Source organism: Schistocerca serialis, chromosome 2, assembly GCF_023864345.2.
Source record: "Schistocerca serialis cubense isolate TAMUIC-IGC-003099 chromosome 2, iqSchSeri2.2, whole genome shotgun sequence".
NCBI lineage: Eukaryota > Metazoa > Arthropoda > Insecta > Orthoptera > Acrididae > Schistocerca > Schistocerca serialis.
Genome location: NC_064639.1, coordinates 620,019,159 through 620,034,585, shown reverse-complemented (window position 1 = coordinate 620,034,585; position 15,427 = coordinate 620,019,159). Strand labels below are relative to the sequence as shown.

At 44.7% G+C, this 15,427-nt stretch overlaps 1 protein-coding gene across 1 annotated transcript in view; it reads right to left on the bottom strand.

Moving 5' to 3' along the window:
- LOC126456287 (uncharacterized) overlaps window positions 1-15,427 on the bottom strand; it is a 1,473,557-nt gene that overhangs the window by 1,392,544 nt on the left and 65,586 nt on the right. The window contains exon 2 of the mRNA XM_050092039.1: window positions 11,887-12,342. Coding sequence (XP_049947996.1) covers window positions 11,887-12,342 — 456 coding nt within the window. The remainder of the gene's footprint in view (window positions 1-11,886; window positions 12,343-15,427) is intronic.

Sequence of the window (15,427 nt, the reverse complement as noted above, 5' to 3'; positions counted from 1 at the left end):
AGTTATTCGGAACTAAAATACCGGTACCCGTTTTAAACGGTCGGTTTTTCCCATCCTTATCATGGCGGAGATGCCCATATCTCTGACATCCAAAGAAAAGAAAAGAAGTATGTTGTTCCATGGATCTGAGGACCTGAATTCTAATCCGTATCACATCTTTCACGCTCTCATTGTCATTCTGTGTTCAATGACGAAAACATTTCGTGAATAACTCAGTGTCAGACTGATCTCTAGACACAGTGTATAATTTATAACATTCATTACATATTTTGGCGCACTGTCGTTGTGCGTCGTTATGTGTATAAAAATGGTCTGATCTTTGGTATCTATTGTATTTCTTAGAAGTTCCTGGTCCCTTTGGACATAATAGTTATAAAGGATCAAAGAAGAAAGGAAGGAAGGAAGGAAGATTAGCGTTTAACGTTCCATCGGTAACTGCGCCATTAGAGACAAAGCACAAGCTCGGATTAAACAAAGATAAGGAGGAACCATGCCGGCCGTCACCTTTTGTGAGTTAGGAAAACCCTGTAAAAGTAAAATATGGAATGGCTGGACGGGGGTTTCAACCGCCGTCGTCCAGAATTCGAGCCCAGTTTCTTAACCACTACGTAACATCATTCAGTATTGTTTCGAGATCTGCAGACAGAGTATATGCTACTATTGCCGCATTAAACAAAGCAGATACGATTAAGTGACGTTTGCTCTGTAAAACACATGATCAGTGGTACATCTTTCATTGACAATGACAACAAGAGGAATCCATACATATTACATCAATGAATATATGTATGTATGCCTACATCTGCTCCAAAACTAATGGGCAGTTTCCAACCAAACCTGAAGAAAATATCACTGTCTGTTCGGAAAGACTCACTGTGATGGCAAGAACCATCTGCCAGTCAAAGGGGTGGAGCTGGGGTGAGAAAGAAGTGTCGCCCGCGACTACACATAATTTCAAACTTTTGCGAAACTTTCTCTCGCTGACAACCCACGCAAAATGATGAAAGGAAAAACGTTTATAGCTTACTGAAACATAGCTGTTCACGCAATAAAACGACTTCATCAGGTACTGAATGTATGACGGGACCCATACCAAACAGGACTAACAGCAGATATTGAATCGATACAGGGAAGGCCAGCACGAAGAGGCAGATTCTCGAAGTTGGACATAAACTACCCCGAGAAAGCCCACTTACAAAGTTTTAAAAACCGGTTTTAAGTGACTCTGTGAATATACTACAATCTCCTACTTATTGCTCACGTAGGGAATGTGAGAATAAGATTAGATTAATTACAGTACACACAGAGACATTTAAACACTCATTCTTACCGCACTCCACAACTGAATGGGACGTAGCCTCTTCCATGCATTTCACAGTGGTTTGAAGAGTATAGACGTAGATTAGATTGTTCAGGAGATATAACTGCATAAACACCGAGATGCGTGAAACTAAATGCAGAAACTTACTAGAGATTCCGGAGATCTATATGCACAAACTTATATGTGAAATATGTTATGTACACTATGTGATCAAATGTATCCGGGCACCCTAAAAACATATGTTTTTCATATTAGGTGCATTTTGCTGCCACCTGTTGCCAGTTACTCCATATCAGCGACCTCAGTAGTCATTAGACATCGTGAGAGAGCAGAATTGGGCGCTCCGCATAACTCCCGGACTTCAAGCGTGGTCAGGTGATTGGGTGTCACTTGCGTCATACGTATGTACGCGATATTTCCACACTCCTAAACATACCTAGCTCCATTGTTTCCGAGATGATAGTGAAGTGAAAACGTGAAGGGACACGTACAGCTCAAAAGCGTACAGGTCGACCTCGTCTGTTGACTGACAGAGACAGCATACTGTTGAAGGGGGTCGTACTGTGTAATAGGCAGACATCTATCCAGACCATCACACGTGAATTCCAAACTTCATCAGGATACACTGCAAGTACTATGACAGTTAGGTGGGAGGTGAGAAAACTTGGATTTCATGGTCGAGACGGCTCCCCTAAGCCTGACATCACGCCGGTAAATGCCAAATGACGAATCGCTTGGTGCAAAGAGCGTAAACATTGGACGATTGAAATGTGGAAAAATGTTGTGTGGAATGACGAATCACGGTACACAATGTGGCGATCAGATGTCAGGGTGTGAGTATGGCTAATGCCCGGTGAACAACATCTGCCAGCGTGTGTAGTGCCAACAGTAAAATTTGGAGGATGTGGTGCTATGGTGTGATCGTGTTTTTCATGGAGGGGGCTTGCACACCTCGTTGTTTTGCGTGACACTACCACACCACAGGCCTCCATAGATGTTTGAAGCACCTTCTTGCTTCCCACTGTTGAAGAGAAATTCGGGGATGGCAATTGCAACACAATCTAGCACCTGTTCATAATGCACGGCCTGTGGCGGAGTGGTTACACGACAATAACATCCCTGTTATGGTCTGGCCTGCACAGAGTCCTGACCTGAATCCTATAGTATACCTTTCGGATGTTTTGGAGCGCCGACTTCTTGCCAGGCCTCACCGACCGACATCAATATCTCTCCTCAGTGCAGAACTCCGTGAAGAAAGGGCTGCCATTCCGCAAGAAACCTCCCAGCACCTGATTCAACGTATGCCTGAGTGGAAGTTATCATCAAGGCTAAGGGTGGGCCGACACCATAATGAGTTCCAGCGTTACCGATGGCGGGCGCCACAAACTTGTAAGTCATTTTCAGCCAGGTGTCCAGATACTTTTGCTCAGACAGTGTATATGTGAAATATAGTAAATGTATGTGAAATATATGTGAGACGTGGATGTGCGGGCAAACCACGAGTAAAAAGTTCTTCCTAAATCCTTGGATCGATTTCAACCAAACTTAGTACACTTACTACTTACCGTCCAGAAAGAAACGTTTTGGAGGTGGTGGACAGAGACAGGGGGAGGAGGAGATGGGCAGCGAGAGGGGTGAGGAGGAGATAGATAGAGAGAAGAGTGAGGATGTGGTGGATAGAGAGAGAGGAGTGAGGTGGTGATGGACAGAGAGAGGGGTAGGAGATGGGCAGAGAGAGGGGCGAGGAGGAGACAGATAGAGAGAGGAGTGAGGAGGTGGTGGACAGAGACAGGGGGAGGAGGAGTTGGGCAGCGAGAGGGGTGAGGAGGGGAGACAGATAGAGGGAAGAGTGAGGATGTGGTGGATAGAGTAAGGGGGACGAGGAAATGGGAAGGGAGGTGAGGAGGAGGAGATGGACTAGTACAAGACTAGAATAAATTCTTATTTGAGCAACTATTTCTGAAATAAAGCAGAAGGATTTGGAAAGGCAGAGTACACAAAAGACGAAACGCGCTAAAGGAGACACAGATGGAGAATTATCTATTGAGTCATAAAACCTGTGCTACAAAACTGAAAAGATTCAACTGTTGTTAAATCACTAAACACTATTTCTGGCAAACGTGCTTTTTTAAGCGTATGAAGTATTTGTGCGTTACATGACTTCACATATATTATCAGAGTCTTTTCATCTTTCTTCATTCTTTCTGTTCCCTTACGTTTATCACATCTAACACAGGGCCCGCTTTTTCAGATTTTGGCAAAGTGTATGATTTAATCAAAATATCCACGGGTGTGCTGCTTGTCTATAGTGTCCAACGGGCACAATATTTCGGCGATCATACATGTCGCCATCATCCGGTGAACTGACGGACTGAGCTCCTGTGAACGTGCCGGCACGGAGGTCCGTACGCTATGGCTGCTCAGAGGGAACTCAGGGGACCGGCAGCACACCCGTGGATATTTTGATTATCAAATACGCCGGGAGAAACTCAAGAATTGTATGATTTAACTTTGTGGCCGGATGCCCTTCTTGACGCCACAGTCATCAAGGTCAACTAAGGGAGGGAAATCGAGTGCGTCAAGTGTCTGTGATTCGTATGAACTTTGTTCAGTATTTCCCTAAAAAGCGTGGTAAACTCCCTAAAATCACTCTTTGGTTCGCCGTTGCACCAGAGCCACAGTCCATAACGCGCCTCCCGAATTCTAGCGCAGTCAGATGACGATTGTCCTAAGAAAATAGCGGAAATGTTTTGCTCTACGGTGTTAAATGTTTTTCGAGGTTCTGAGTCCGAATTTCATGTATGCTGCCTTGTAGGATATCGGTTTCACAATTTAAAAAAAATTTCAAACTCTTCGAACTATTTTCTGTTCTTAGCTTATATCTAAATTAACGTAAATAAAACTTCCTGCAAAATGCACTGCTCTGGTATGGTTTTCTAATGAGCGGTGTCGGCGCTAAAGCACGCTAAAAAAGCAGTCGCTTTTTGGCCCTTCAACGAAAATGTCAAAAACACCCACTCCCTTCCACAACAGTTCGAAAAATATACACTTCGTCAACAAAAACCATTACACCACGTGAAATTACATTAAATTTCCTACAAGGGACATCTACAACATTCAATTTCTCAAAAAGGGGGTAGCGCGAAGCAGAATTTACAAAAAATATCCTCTGCGTTCTGAAACCAAACGACCCTTCCTACCCGTCAATCTCTTATCCTCGCTGTACATTCGACCAATTGATCTCAAAGGAGGCTGTTTTAAATGAATGAATGGAAAAGTATGTTTGATGAAAACATTAACAAATTACATTTACAACATTTTAGGCACATGGCACTGGACAGAAGGATGAGCACGAAATCTGCACGTATTAATGTACAAATTCCACGAAATGAGTTAATGTCGAGCCCAGGTCTGGACCACCTCTTGGGAAAGAAACAAGACAGAAGATAGAACATGGATACAAGAGACAGATAAGTGAACTAACGGTGATGGTGCAACGTATGTTATGTGCACAGTTGTGCAGATCTTATATTCCTCTGCGTTTGGCTGTTGTTGTCCCAGGCAATGTTTCTTGAGCACTTTAAGGTCTAAGCGAAGGGTCTTGCACAATGGAAAGTCAAGGCAAAGCGTCAGGGGCTATAGAAGCCCCAGGCTGAACACTATGTCGTTGCTGTTCTTCAACTGAAAAAACTGTAATTGAGTGAGTATTGTTATGATAGAGAAAAATTGATAGTAAAGATGCATAACGCTGCTAAATACTACATGAATTAACACCTTCTGCGCCTTAGCTGCTTCAGACAGTGATAATGCAAGGGTCTCATCCAGCTCGTCTTCGCCTTCGGTATCAAATTAGTGGTCGATGTTGAAACACGAATCTTCACATTGCTGGCACAGCTTCGTGGAGAACAAACCTGCTCGCCTGCAATCACATCGACCTTGGCAATCTGTATTGCTTCTGCAAGATATAAGCCGAAGAAGCCTCTAGGGGGCCTCAGGTTTCAGTGTGGTTATGGGAGCCAACCACTTTTTGGTCTACGTCTACACCCACTGTTCTGGATCCAAGTAGTTTATGATCCACTACTGCACTTGACAGAAAGCTCTGAAGATGTGTTGTTGAGCTGCAGTTTCAGTTGGAATATGGAAGCACTATTTGTCGATGTCTTGTAGGCTGATGACAAGTATTGCTTACACCGCAGCTTGCTGACGGTTGTGGTTGGATGGTTCCCACTATAAATGGCAAGCATAAATTTTTCACCAGAAATTATTTCCGTTGGATGGGCTGATGGATCAATAAATTTGACAGTGTATGATTCGAAATTTTTGGAGGGGGTACGTGGAGTCCCAATCTCTCAATGTGTGGAGGAAGAGCATGTGGTTGGCAGCACTTTCCTCCGTTGCACTTCCCGGATAGCGAAGAGCTGAGGGAATGTACCTCTCTCTGTCTTGAGGAAATATATTCAGGGGCAGTTTGGAGGCCAATAATTACGACCAGAAGATCAACTTCTTCTCCCGCTCTTGTGAACCGAAGCCAGTGTTTCTGCCGTCCGTACTATCGGTGTCTCTGCATCATTAGCTGCCTCCTTGGTGTCGATTCCACTTTCACTGCATTTTGTCATCAGCATGGTGATTAGTCTATCCTTGTTTTTCGAATTCCATAGAAAACTTACTTGTTAAAGTTTTTTTATTGTGGTGCTGCGTAGATGTTCTCCATGGACAGCTTTTTTTCGACCTCCTCAAGCGCTCCATGAACTTGGTAGTGTTCCATCCGTCGAAGTACTCATCGAATTAAATTGTCACACTTTGGTTGTACTTACATTCTTAAAAATAATGAGTATATGAGTCGCGACCATACGAACCTGGGTAACTAACAGCCCCCAATAATCACATATACTGTACCAGTTGGATCCAGAGCAGTAGGGGTGGAAGTTGATAAAAAATGGTTGGCTCCCATGACCACATTGAAAACCCCAGCTCTCGAGAGGCGTCTTCAGCTTACATCTTGCAAATGCAATACAGATCGCCAAGGTCGGTGTGAGTGTAGGCGAACAGGACTATATTACACGAAGCGGTGACGATATTATGAAGACTCACGTTCCAACATCGACGGCAGTTTTGATGTAGAAAGCGAAGACGACTTGGAAACTACTTTGCAGTACCACTGTCTGAAGCAGCCGTGCTGCACAAGGTATTGATTCTTGTTAGATTTTGCAGCATTATGCTTCTTTACTAACAATTTTTCTCCATCATACCATTACTCATTCAATTACAATTTTTTCAGCTGAAGAACAGCACCAGCTCAGTATTCAGCCTGGAACTTCTACAGCTCGACACTTTGCCTTGAACTTCCATTGTGCAAGTTTCTTCACCTAGACCTTTTACTACCCAAGAAACATCGCCTGCGCCACAAACAGCCAAATGGAAACGAGTAAAAGATCTGCTCACCTGTGCACATGATACCAGTGCATGTATTTCGTCTTACACCGATAGTTCACTTATCTGTCTTTTGTACACATGTTCCATCACTAAACTCCTTTCTTTTCGAACGGTGATCCAAATCTGCGCTCGACATTAGCTCATTTCGTGACATTTGTACATTACTACGTGCAGATTTCGTATTCATCCTTATGTTCAGTGACATGTACCTAAAATGTTGTAAATATCATTTGTTAATGTTTTCATCGAACATTCTTTTCCATTCATTCATTCAAAACAACCTCGTTTGAGATCAAATGGCCGAATGTACAGCGTGGATGAGAGATTGACGGGTAGGAGAGGTCGTTTGGTTGAAGAGCGCGGAGGATACTTTTGAATTTTTTGGTAAAATTGAATGTTATAGACGCCTCTTGTAGGAACTTTAATGTACTTTCACGTGGTGTAGGGGTTTTTCTTGGTAAGCTGTATACTTTTCTAACTGCAGGGGATGAAGATGGGCGTTTCTAATGCTTTCGTGAAATGGCAAAAGAATGCTGCTTTTCAGCGCGCTCGAGCGCCTTACTACTCCTCAGAAAATTAGACTTCGTTATTGCATTCTGTAGAAAATTGTGCCTACTTTAATTATGCATAGAGTGGTCATTTTCTAAATATAACCAAAAAACTGAAAAGAAAGCGAAAAGTTTGAGGTTTTTTACGTTTTCCTTGTGAAGTCGACCTCCTACAAGGCAGAAACATGAAATTCGGTTTCAGTTCCCCAAAAAGCATGTAGAACCGTTGAGAAAAAACTTACGCAATTTTTTTGAGAAATTGTCTATTTTTAATAGCAATTGACTGGACCATTCAGTACAGATCTGTCTCACCTTCCTATGGCGCAAGCTAGCGCGCTGCTCGTTACGCTACACGAACAGGTCATATCATAGGCTTTTCATATCTGTCAAAAATATGAGTTCAGTACCAACATAAATTGGTGAAAACGTTGTCTTAAATTTTTTAGCTATCACAAAATGTTATCTAGAGAACAAAGAAACCACTTCGATAAAAGGTGTCAAATATACTCAACATCCTATTTGAAGGGTCTTACCTTTATACCGCATGTGATATAAGAGAAAATGATCCTTAAATCTCAAATAGCAGGTATAGGAGGGTACAGGTCAGCGTGTTAGTTTGTATTTTATGTTTTCCGCCGGGGGTCACATCCAAATCACATAGGATTTGTCATCATAATACAATGAAAACAGATAGCTCAAATACATATAGAATATACTGGGTGGTCTCTCCTAAGAGTTGTCAGGCGCATTTCCTCTGGTGTTTCGGCAGTTATCCGCAATTTTTTTTTTGCAGTGTGTAGCATGACTCAGCCCAAGAAATACTGTTCATCATGTCTTTCGTGCAATGCTCAGTTAATAGAAAGCGTCCGCTTGTTGACCGTTGCACACAAAAATTTTAAATCAGAATTTTACTTGTCACACATTAGTCTAGTACTATATTCGTTTTGCTGATATGCATTAAGAGGGACGGTAAAACGGGAAGAACAGCCAGTACTCTAGAAGCGACCGAGCAGCGCTGCTGCATGGCAAGAGCAGGCAGCACGAGACATGGCGGCTCGCAAGTAACTACTGGACTACTGGTTATTCTTCGTGTTTTCCTGTCCCTATCACTACATACCGATAAAAGGAATTCGCAATAGTCCAACTTCGGACTGCTGTATCAGGTGGACACGTAATATTCTGCTTTAAAAATCTTGTTCCTCGTACCGGGAAACAAATCGACCCTTTCCACTGACACGGGGCGTCGCGTGCAAAGCGTGATGAGCAGTATTTGTTTGGGCTGTTCCAGCTACACATTGCAAAACCGGAATTGCTAATATTTGCTGAAACAAGAGAAAATTCTCCTGACGTCTCTTTGGAGGGACACACGGTGTAGGTATGTTTTGATGAGTGTAGGACAAGTGGACGGACATGGTCTTGCTGAAGGAACCATCACGCTGTCTGTCTGAAATGGTTTTGGGAAGCCACGTAGAAGCTAAATGAGGATCACTGGACGGGGAAAACCGCATACTCTCGAATACGAGATGAGTGTCTTAACAACAGCACTGCCTCATTCGGCTGGTCCCTATCTTACATTCTTTTTTTGTCCACACACACTTTTCACCAGATGACGCATTACGTGACGAGACCGTGGTGTAGGCCGGCGGCGTGGGTCAGCCCAGCCGCCACGCAGATGCTGCCAGCGCCAAGCGACGGCGCAGCCAATGACGTCAGCTGTAGCTGCAGCTGTGACCGTAGTTGTAGACCACGGGGTTACCAACATACCATGGCAGCCGTAAGCTCATCGTAGATCTTCATATGCTGATTCAGCCGAGAGTGTCTTCAGTTTAAATTGAATCCAAGGCCAGGTCAGAACTACCACAAACTGCAGCAGTAATTGTAGATTTATTGTACGTGTCGAGCCGTTCCTCCACTTAAGGAAAACAGAAGAGGTGTCAACTCGTCCCTCCAGTTATGGAGAACAACAATTCTTTTCGTTATACGAATTCATTTGGATGTGTTAATAATATTGTACAACTGCATGTTTAGGTGACGATACGTCGCGGCAAGCTGTTATGCAGAGAGCAGTTCCCAACGTGACACGTCACAAATTGCCATTGTGCTGTAGTTAATTGATGATGAGAAGAATGTATTGCGCAACAATACCGAGTAATAAATGTGAGGTCCGTCACAAAATTGTATGTCACACAGCGATATACAGACTTTATAACCAGTCTCTACATTATCGTTACTAAAAAACCCTTCAGTGAAGAGTTTTAGACTAATGTCGGAGGGTGCAACTAAAATGCGCAACATGTTCTTCTTTGTATATAACCGGGAGAGCATTTCAGGCGTCTCGTTGGTGACGGCATTGGCAGCGACGCGTTTTTTTTGCGTGACTTGGCATTACGCTGAAACTCCCAAAATTAGACGGTGTAGAGGTAAAAGCTTGTAGAAAATTGAAAAAAAAGAAAGAAGAAAACTAGAGGAAAGAGGAAATCAACATAGATGGTGCAGAATACGATCGACGCTTTCCATGTTAACGGTTACAGTGAGGTGAATATTATGATAGTTCACCTTCCCGCTAAACTGAGTCTCTCCACTTCTGCAGCTGCGCAATGGCCGTGGAAACTTCGATTTTCAGCTGTCAATATGTTATTTGCGCCAGAGTGAGTATTATCTTGTCAGCGTGGTCAGATTAGTTTCTTGTAGACAATACAGGAACCAAGTTTTCAATGTGTTCCTACGTGGCTGTCCCACTTGTATTATGTCTATATTGTTACATATATGTTTGGCAGGGATAAGGAAATCTTCGAAATGACTGTGCCATACATTTTTTGTTGACAAATTTAGGAAAACCAAATTTTTGTATGTTCAGTTATTATGTAGTCACCAGACGCATATCACACCGAAGCATCGTCAGTACAGCTGTATGCTATCTTGTCGAAAATTATTCTGCTGTGAGAATTAAGACGCAGTATGATATAGGAGCTCCCAGAACTGTGCAATCCGATTTTTTTTTTCGTCTGTAATTATTGCTGCGGCATCTGACATTTAGCGCTCCTCTTCGCATAGGCGCGTCATTGCGGGAGTATACGATATTCATTTCACCTTTGTGTAGGCGCATGTCGCACGCAGTGAAGGTGATGATAGCCGAAGAAGTGAATCACAGAACTATTACTGCCCATATGAAAAAAGCGACGGAAATGTGAAATGGACATCACGAAAGGCAAAGAACTACCAACAGTCATTTGGTATATCAAAATAATACAAAAGCATAAAGGTTGGAAAAATAATATGAAGGTTGACCAAACAACTAGTTTGATACTACTCCTCTAGAAGAAGCTGTTACAATTCTTTCCGAGATTCTGAACATGTTTAAAACTCCTCGAATGTTTTGCTAATACAGAACAGAACACGTCGATGACATTATAATCCATTAAGATTGACATACGGGTAATGCACAGCTCTCATCTCATTTTCATCATTTCAGTGTTAGATATTTGCAACTGTTACAGTGTTGAGGGGCATTGTCGTCTTGGAAGATTCTGTCTCCTTGATGAGATCATTGCCAGACTACTGAATGGATTTTGTTTTCCCCTCGGTACAGTAACAGCACCCAAGGGAAGTTATAATATCACTGACAACACAGCTAAATAACCTGTGTTGTGTTTTACGAACAATAATATACGGTTCAGATTCTACATTTTCCTTGACATATTGCACATGCAGGCTCTTGCTGTGGAATGAAACAGTCTAAAAATAAAATTCTTCGAACATTACATACTTTCATTGTTCGGGAGCCTGAATTTCGTTACTATAGCTCCGCTGTGGTCTGCATGAAGCTTGAAAATGGAAATACTACACTGAATTTTCCGTCTCTCCAATTCCCATAACACCGATTTACTAGACGCAATTGAAGACAACTGATGCTTACATGCCAGTGGCTTCTTAGTGGCTTTTTAATGAGCTCCTGCCTCAAAAAGTTTACGTTTTCTTCCAGTATTGTCTTTTACAGAGAAATTATTTCCGACAACTCAGTAAACTGTCGTGGAACTGGACACAGCAAGTTTAGACAGTAGCTCTGACACTGTTTACACATATCAACTAGATTGCCACAGACAATCTCCTGGTCGGAAATAAGTAAAAGCTGAAGTTGCTATAATTCAACACGAAGGCTCCACAGCACTTCTAGAGACGTCATATTTGGAGTGGAAAACAAAGGCTTGCAAATCAGTGAGAGAGACAGCTCAGATAATGGGGCGTTTATGTAGGGTAATTATATTTTTTTTTAGACTCGTCCTGTTTTCTAATCCTGGTCATAGTCAGGATTAACAGTGGAATATAGGAATGGGTTTTGTGGCCGGCTTCCCTTCCCAGGGCTTGTCCCAAATGACACTTGTTAGAAAGGCGAATATCCGTAGAATGGGCACATAACGGCGAGGTTTAACAGCAGCTGGGACTTCGGTGGCGGTCAGACGCTGGTTCGCGGCGTGAGGAAGCCGTCACTGTCAGATCTCGCAGCGCTATCGATTGTGGCGGATCGCAGCTGGCAGCTGGCGGCGTCAGCGTGACAGAGGGCGGCGTGTCGGCTGCCGTACTCACAGAGTGTGCGGTCAGCGACCGGCGCAGCTGCGGCGTCTTGCGCTGGCGGGTCCTCCGCACCGTGGCAACAGGTCTGCCCGCGGGCAGGGCGCTGGAGGAGCGAGCTGGCCGCTGGGGGAGAGGGCCGCAGCACGAGGTGGAGGGGGCAGACACGGGCACTACTGGGCCGCGGCCGCCGCTGCCGCCTCCGCTGCTCTCCACGCTGACCGCGCCGTGGCTCACCGGCAGGGGGCTGCCCGCGCACTGCCGCCGCCAGCGCCGAGCGCACCCTACCCCAGCCCAGCCGCGCCGCGCCGAGCGTCCGGGCGCCGCCGCCCGCCACCCCCGAGCTTCCGCCGACGCCCGCGCGCGGCGCTGCTGACGCCCGCCGGCTCGCGTTGCCGTGGAAACGGGCTCGGCACGGCGCTCTGACGTCACTCGCAGCGCACGCCTGTCTCTCGCACTCTCAACCCCCACCTGCTCTATCCGCCGCCCATCCCGAGAGCCTCGATATTTTTAGAGGTCCGCCCCTTTCCACATCCGCCGTCGGTCGCGTTCTGCCCTTTCCGAGTGGCCTCTTAGCAGGACGGTAATCTCCCATACCCGCGACCGCGCCGGTACAATTCCTATCCGTGTCTCGCCGCTTCTAATAAACGCGAGGAACTGATTCCGCTGTGGCATTTCCTTCGGATAAGGCACTTCGTCATTTTAACCCCGATGAGGAAGAAAAGTTGCAGTCTGTCAAAATATTCACGTCTTGTCGTGCTAATGTTCTTGTTGTCGGTCTAGGATTTATTGTGTTCCGGTTTACTATAATAATGGCGTGTGACGAGGGTCTCCCGTCGGGTAGACCGCTCGCTTGGTGCAGGTCTTTCGATTTGACGCCACTTCGGCGTCGATGGGGATGAAATGATGATGATAAGGACAACACAACATCCAGTCCCTGAGCGGAGAAAATCTCCGACCCAGCCGGGAATCGAACCCGGGCCCTTAGGATTGACAGTCTGTCGCGCTGACCACATTTTTTTTTCTAATTCTTATTTTGTTCGCTTTGGTTCGTTGTATCTGCTCGGGGTGGACGTCGCAAGACACCCGTTTGAGTTCGTCGTTGATCCATTAACTCAGTTTTTTATTACAGAGGGCAGTTAACCCTCTGACAGAACACGCTGAGCTACCGTGCCGGCGTCACTCAGCTACCGGGAGCGGACTTCCGGTTTACTGAACGATACTGAAGACAAAGTGTGACTCTGCAATCGAAAAGGTGGATCGTTCACTCTTCCACCACTGCACATCTGCCTTAATAACAGTACAAGCTGACCGCAATAGGTTTTGTCAGACTAGTACCGGCTATATACACGACAGTTACGATATATTGAAATAATTAACAAGTATTAAAGTCAGTCACACAGAATCCACGAAAACACAGTGGAAACAAAACAATACATAGTGTAGTCGACACAGTGCAAGGTCAGCAGAGTACTGTATATTGCCGTTTCACTTGACATGGAAGCAAATGTGGTGGCCTTACATAAAATCATACGCAGGGTTAATCGCCTAAAACTTGCACCATAAATATTGCGGAAATGGAAAATTCTACTAATATGCAGTTTTTACTGAATGGAATGGTAGTCAGGGGCTCGTATTGTTAGCGAATACACAGATTGCAGTAATACTTAGAAAGTGTGTTTTTGTACAAACATACATTTTTTTATGAATGGAGCACAGCCTCTTTGCCGCAGGATTACAGCGCGAGTCGTTTACTAGATATGGCGTGCGTGTGTGTTCTTTCAGTGCATTACGACTTGCTAGTCAGCTAGTGTGTGACAGTCCAATGCTCATGGTGTATGGAGAGTGCAAGAAAAATGCGGTTCGTTCTTGTACGGTCTATGCGGCAACATATCCCAACAAACGTCAAGCATGATGTCAGTTATTTATCAACCTCTTCAACCAGGTTACGTCAAAGTGGTAGTCTAACACTTTGACAACCTAAAAGAAGAAAACAAGTGACAACTGAACAGGGTGAAATTATTGTTCTTGCTGCTATTGCAGTTGATCCGCACGTTAGCTACCGCTCAATCACACGAGAAAGTGGCACGAGTCACACAGGTGCCCTACACGTTCTCCACGGACATAAATTCCATCCCTATCACATCTCTCTCCACCAAGACCTACATGGAAACGATGATGAGAATCGTGTTAACTTCTATACATGAGCATTAAGACAGGATACTCCAAATGCATTATGTATCTTGTTTACTGATGAAGCCATATTTACCAGTCATAGCCAGGTAAACCGCCGAAACACGCACTATTGGTCTGTTGGTAAGCCCTGTTGGCTTCTTCAGGTGCAACGTTAGCGTTCGTGGAGTGTAAAAATATGGTGATGGGTAGTGAACAATCAGCTCACAGGCTCATTTTTAAGACTGAACACTGAACGTGCACAAGTGTCACAGGCTCCTAGCAAACCGTCATCCACGGATGCTAGAAGAGATTCCTGTGCAGACAAGGAGGAAGCTGTGGTACCAACATGGTGGCTGTCCATCTCACAGTGCATGATGTACTACAGCATATCTTCACGGGACGGCCGGAGTGGCCGTGCGGTTCTAGGCGCTGCAGTCTGGAGCCGAGCGACCGCTACGGTCGCAGGTTCGAATCCTGCCTCGGGCATGGATGTGTGTGATGTCCTTAGGTTAGTTAGGTTTAATTAGTTCTAAGTTCTAGGCGACTGATGACCTCAGAAGTTAAGTCCCATAGTGCCCAGAGCCATTTGAACCATATCTTCACGAATTTTTCCCAAATCGTTGGATTGGACACAGAGGACTTGTTTTGTAATCAACAGTCTGAAAAGCTTATGAGGGTGTACTGAGAAATAACTGCTAAGAAAAAAATTCGATACGTTGAGAGATTTCCAAGTTATGTCGCATTTAGATTAACAAATCAGGCCGTTGGACGCGCAATTTCAAGCGGCTTGCCGGAGACGGTGTTGCCAGACGTGTTCTCCGATTGGTTTCCTAAAATCGATCAAGAGAACGATACAAAAATTAAACATGGGACGGTAGTAAGGATCGCACCCGCGCCATCTATGCTATGAGAACAACTGACACTAAATTTATATGGTGGGCCTCCTAAATTTGCGCACGCAACGGTCTGGTTGGCTAACTTCAACGCTTAATTAAGTCGGAAACGACGTAACGTGTCGATTTTTTTCTTTAACAGTTATTTCTAAGCACGCCATGACCTCCAACACCCTTATAAGCTTTTCAGACTCTTTCTGACGCTGTGTACCCTCCACTGTCAGTGCTGCTGCTTGCCTTCTGTGAGCGGTTATTTGAAGTTGATGTCGAACGAAGGCGGTGGTCTCATTGATGTGACAGGACCGTGTGGGAATCTGAGATTGGTACTTTGTGTGATAACTGGTACTTTGAACTGTATGCTTCTCTTGCTGTCGTGATTGTCGGCAGGGGTTGCTACTAGCCGACTAGAGACGATGAATTACATTGTTAGCGGTGACCATACTCCAGACCAGCCCTCAGATCTTGGTATTTCTTCCTGAGAGTAGTTA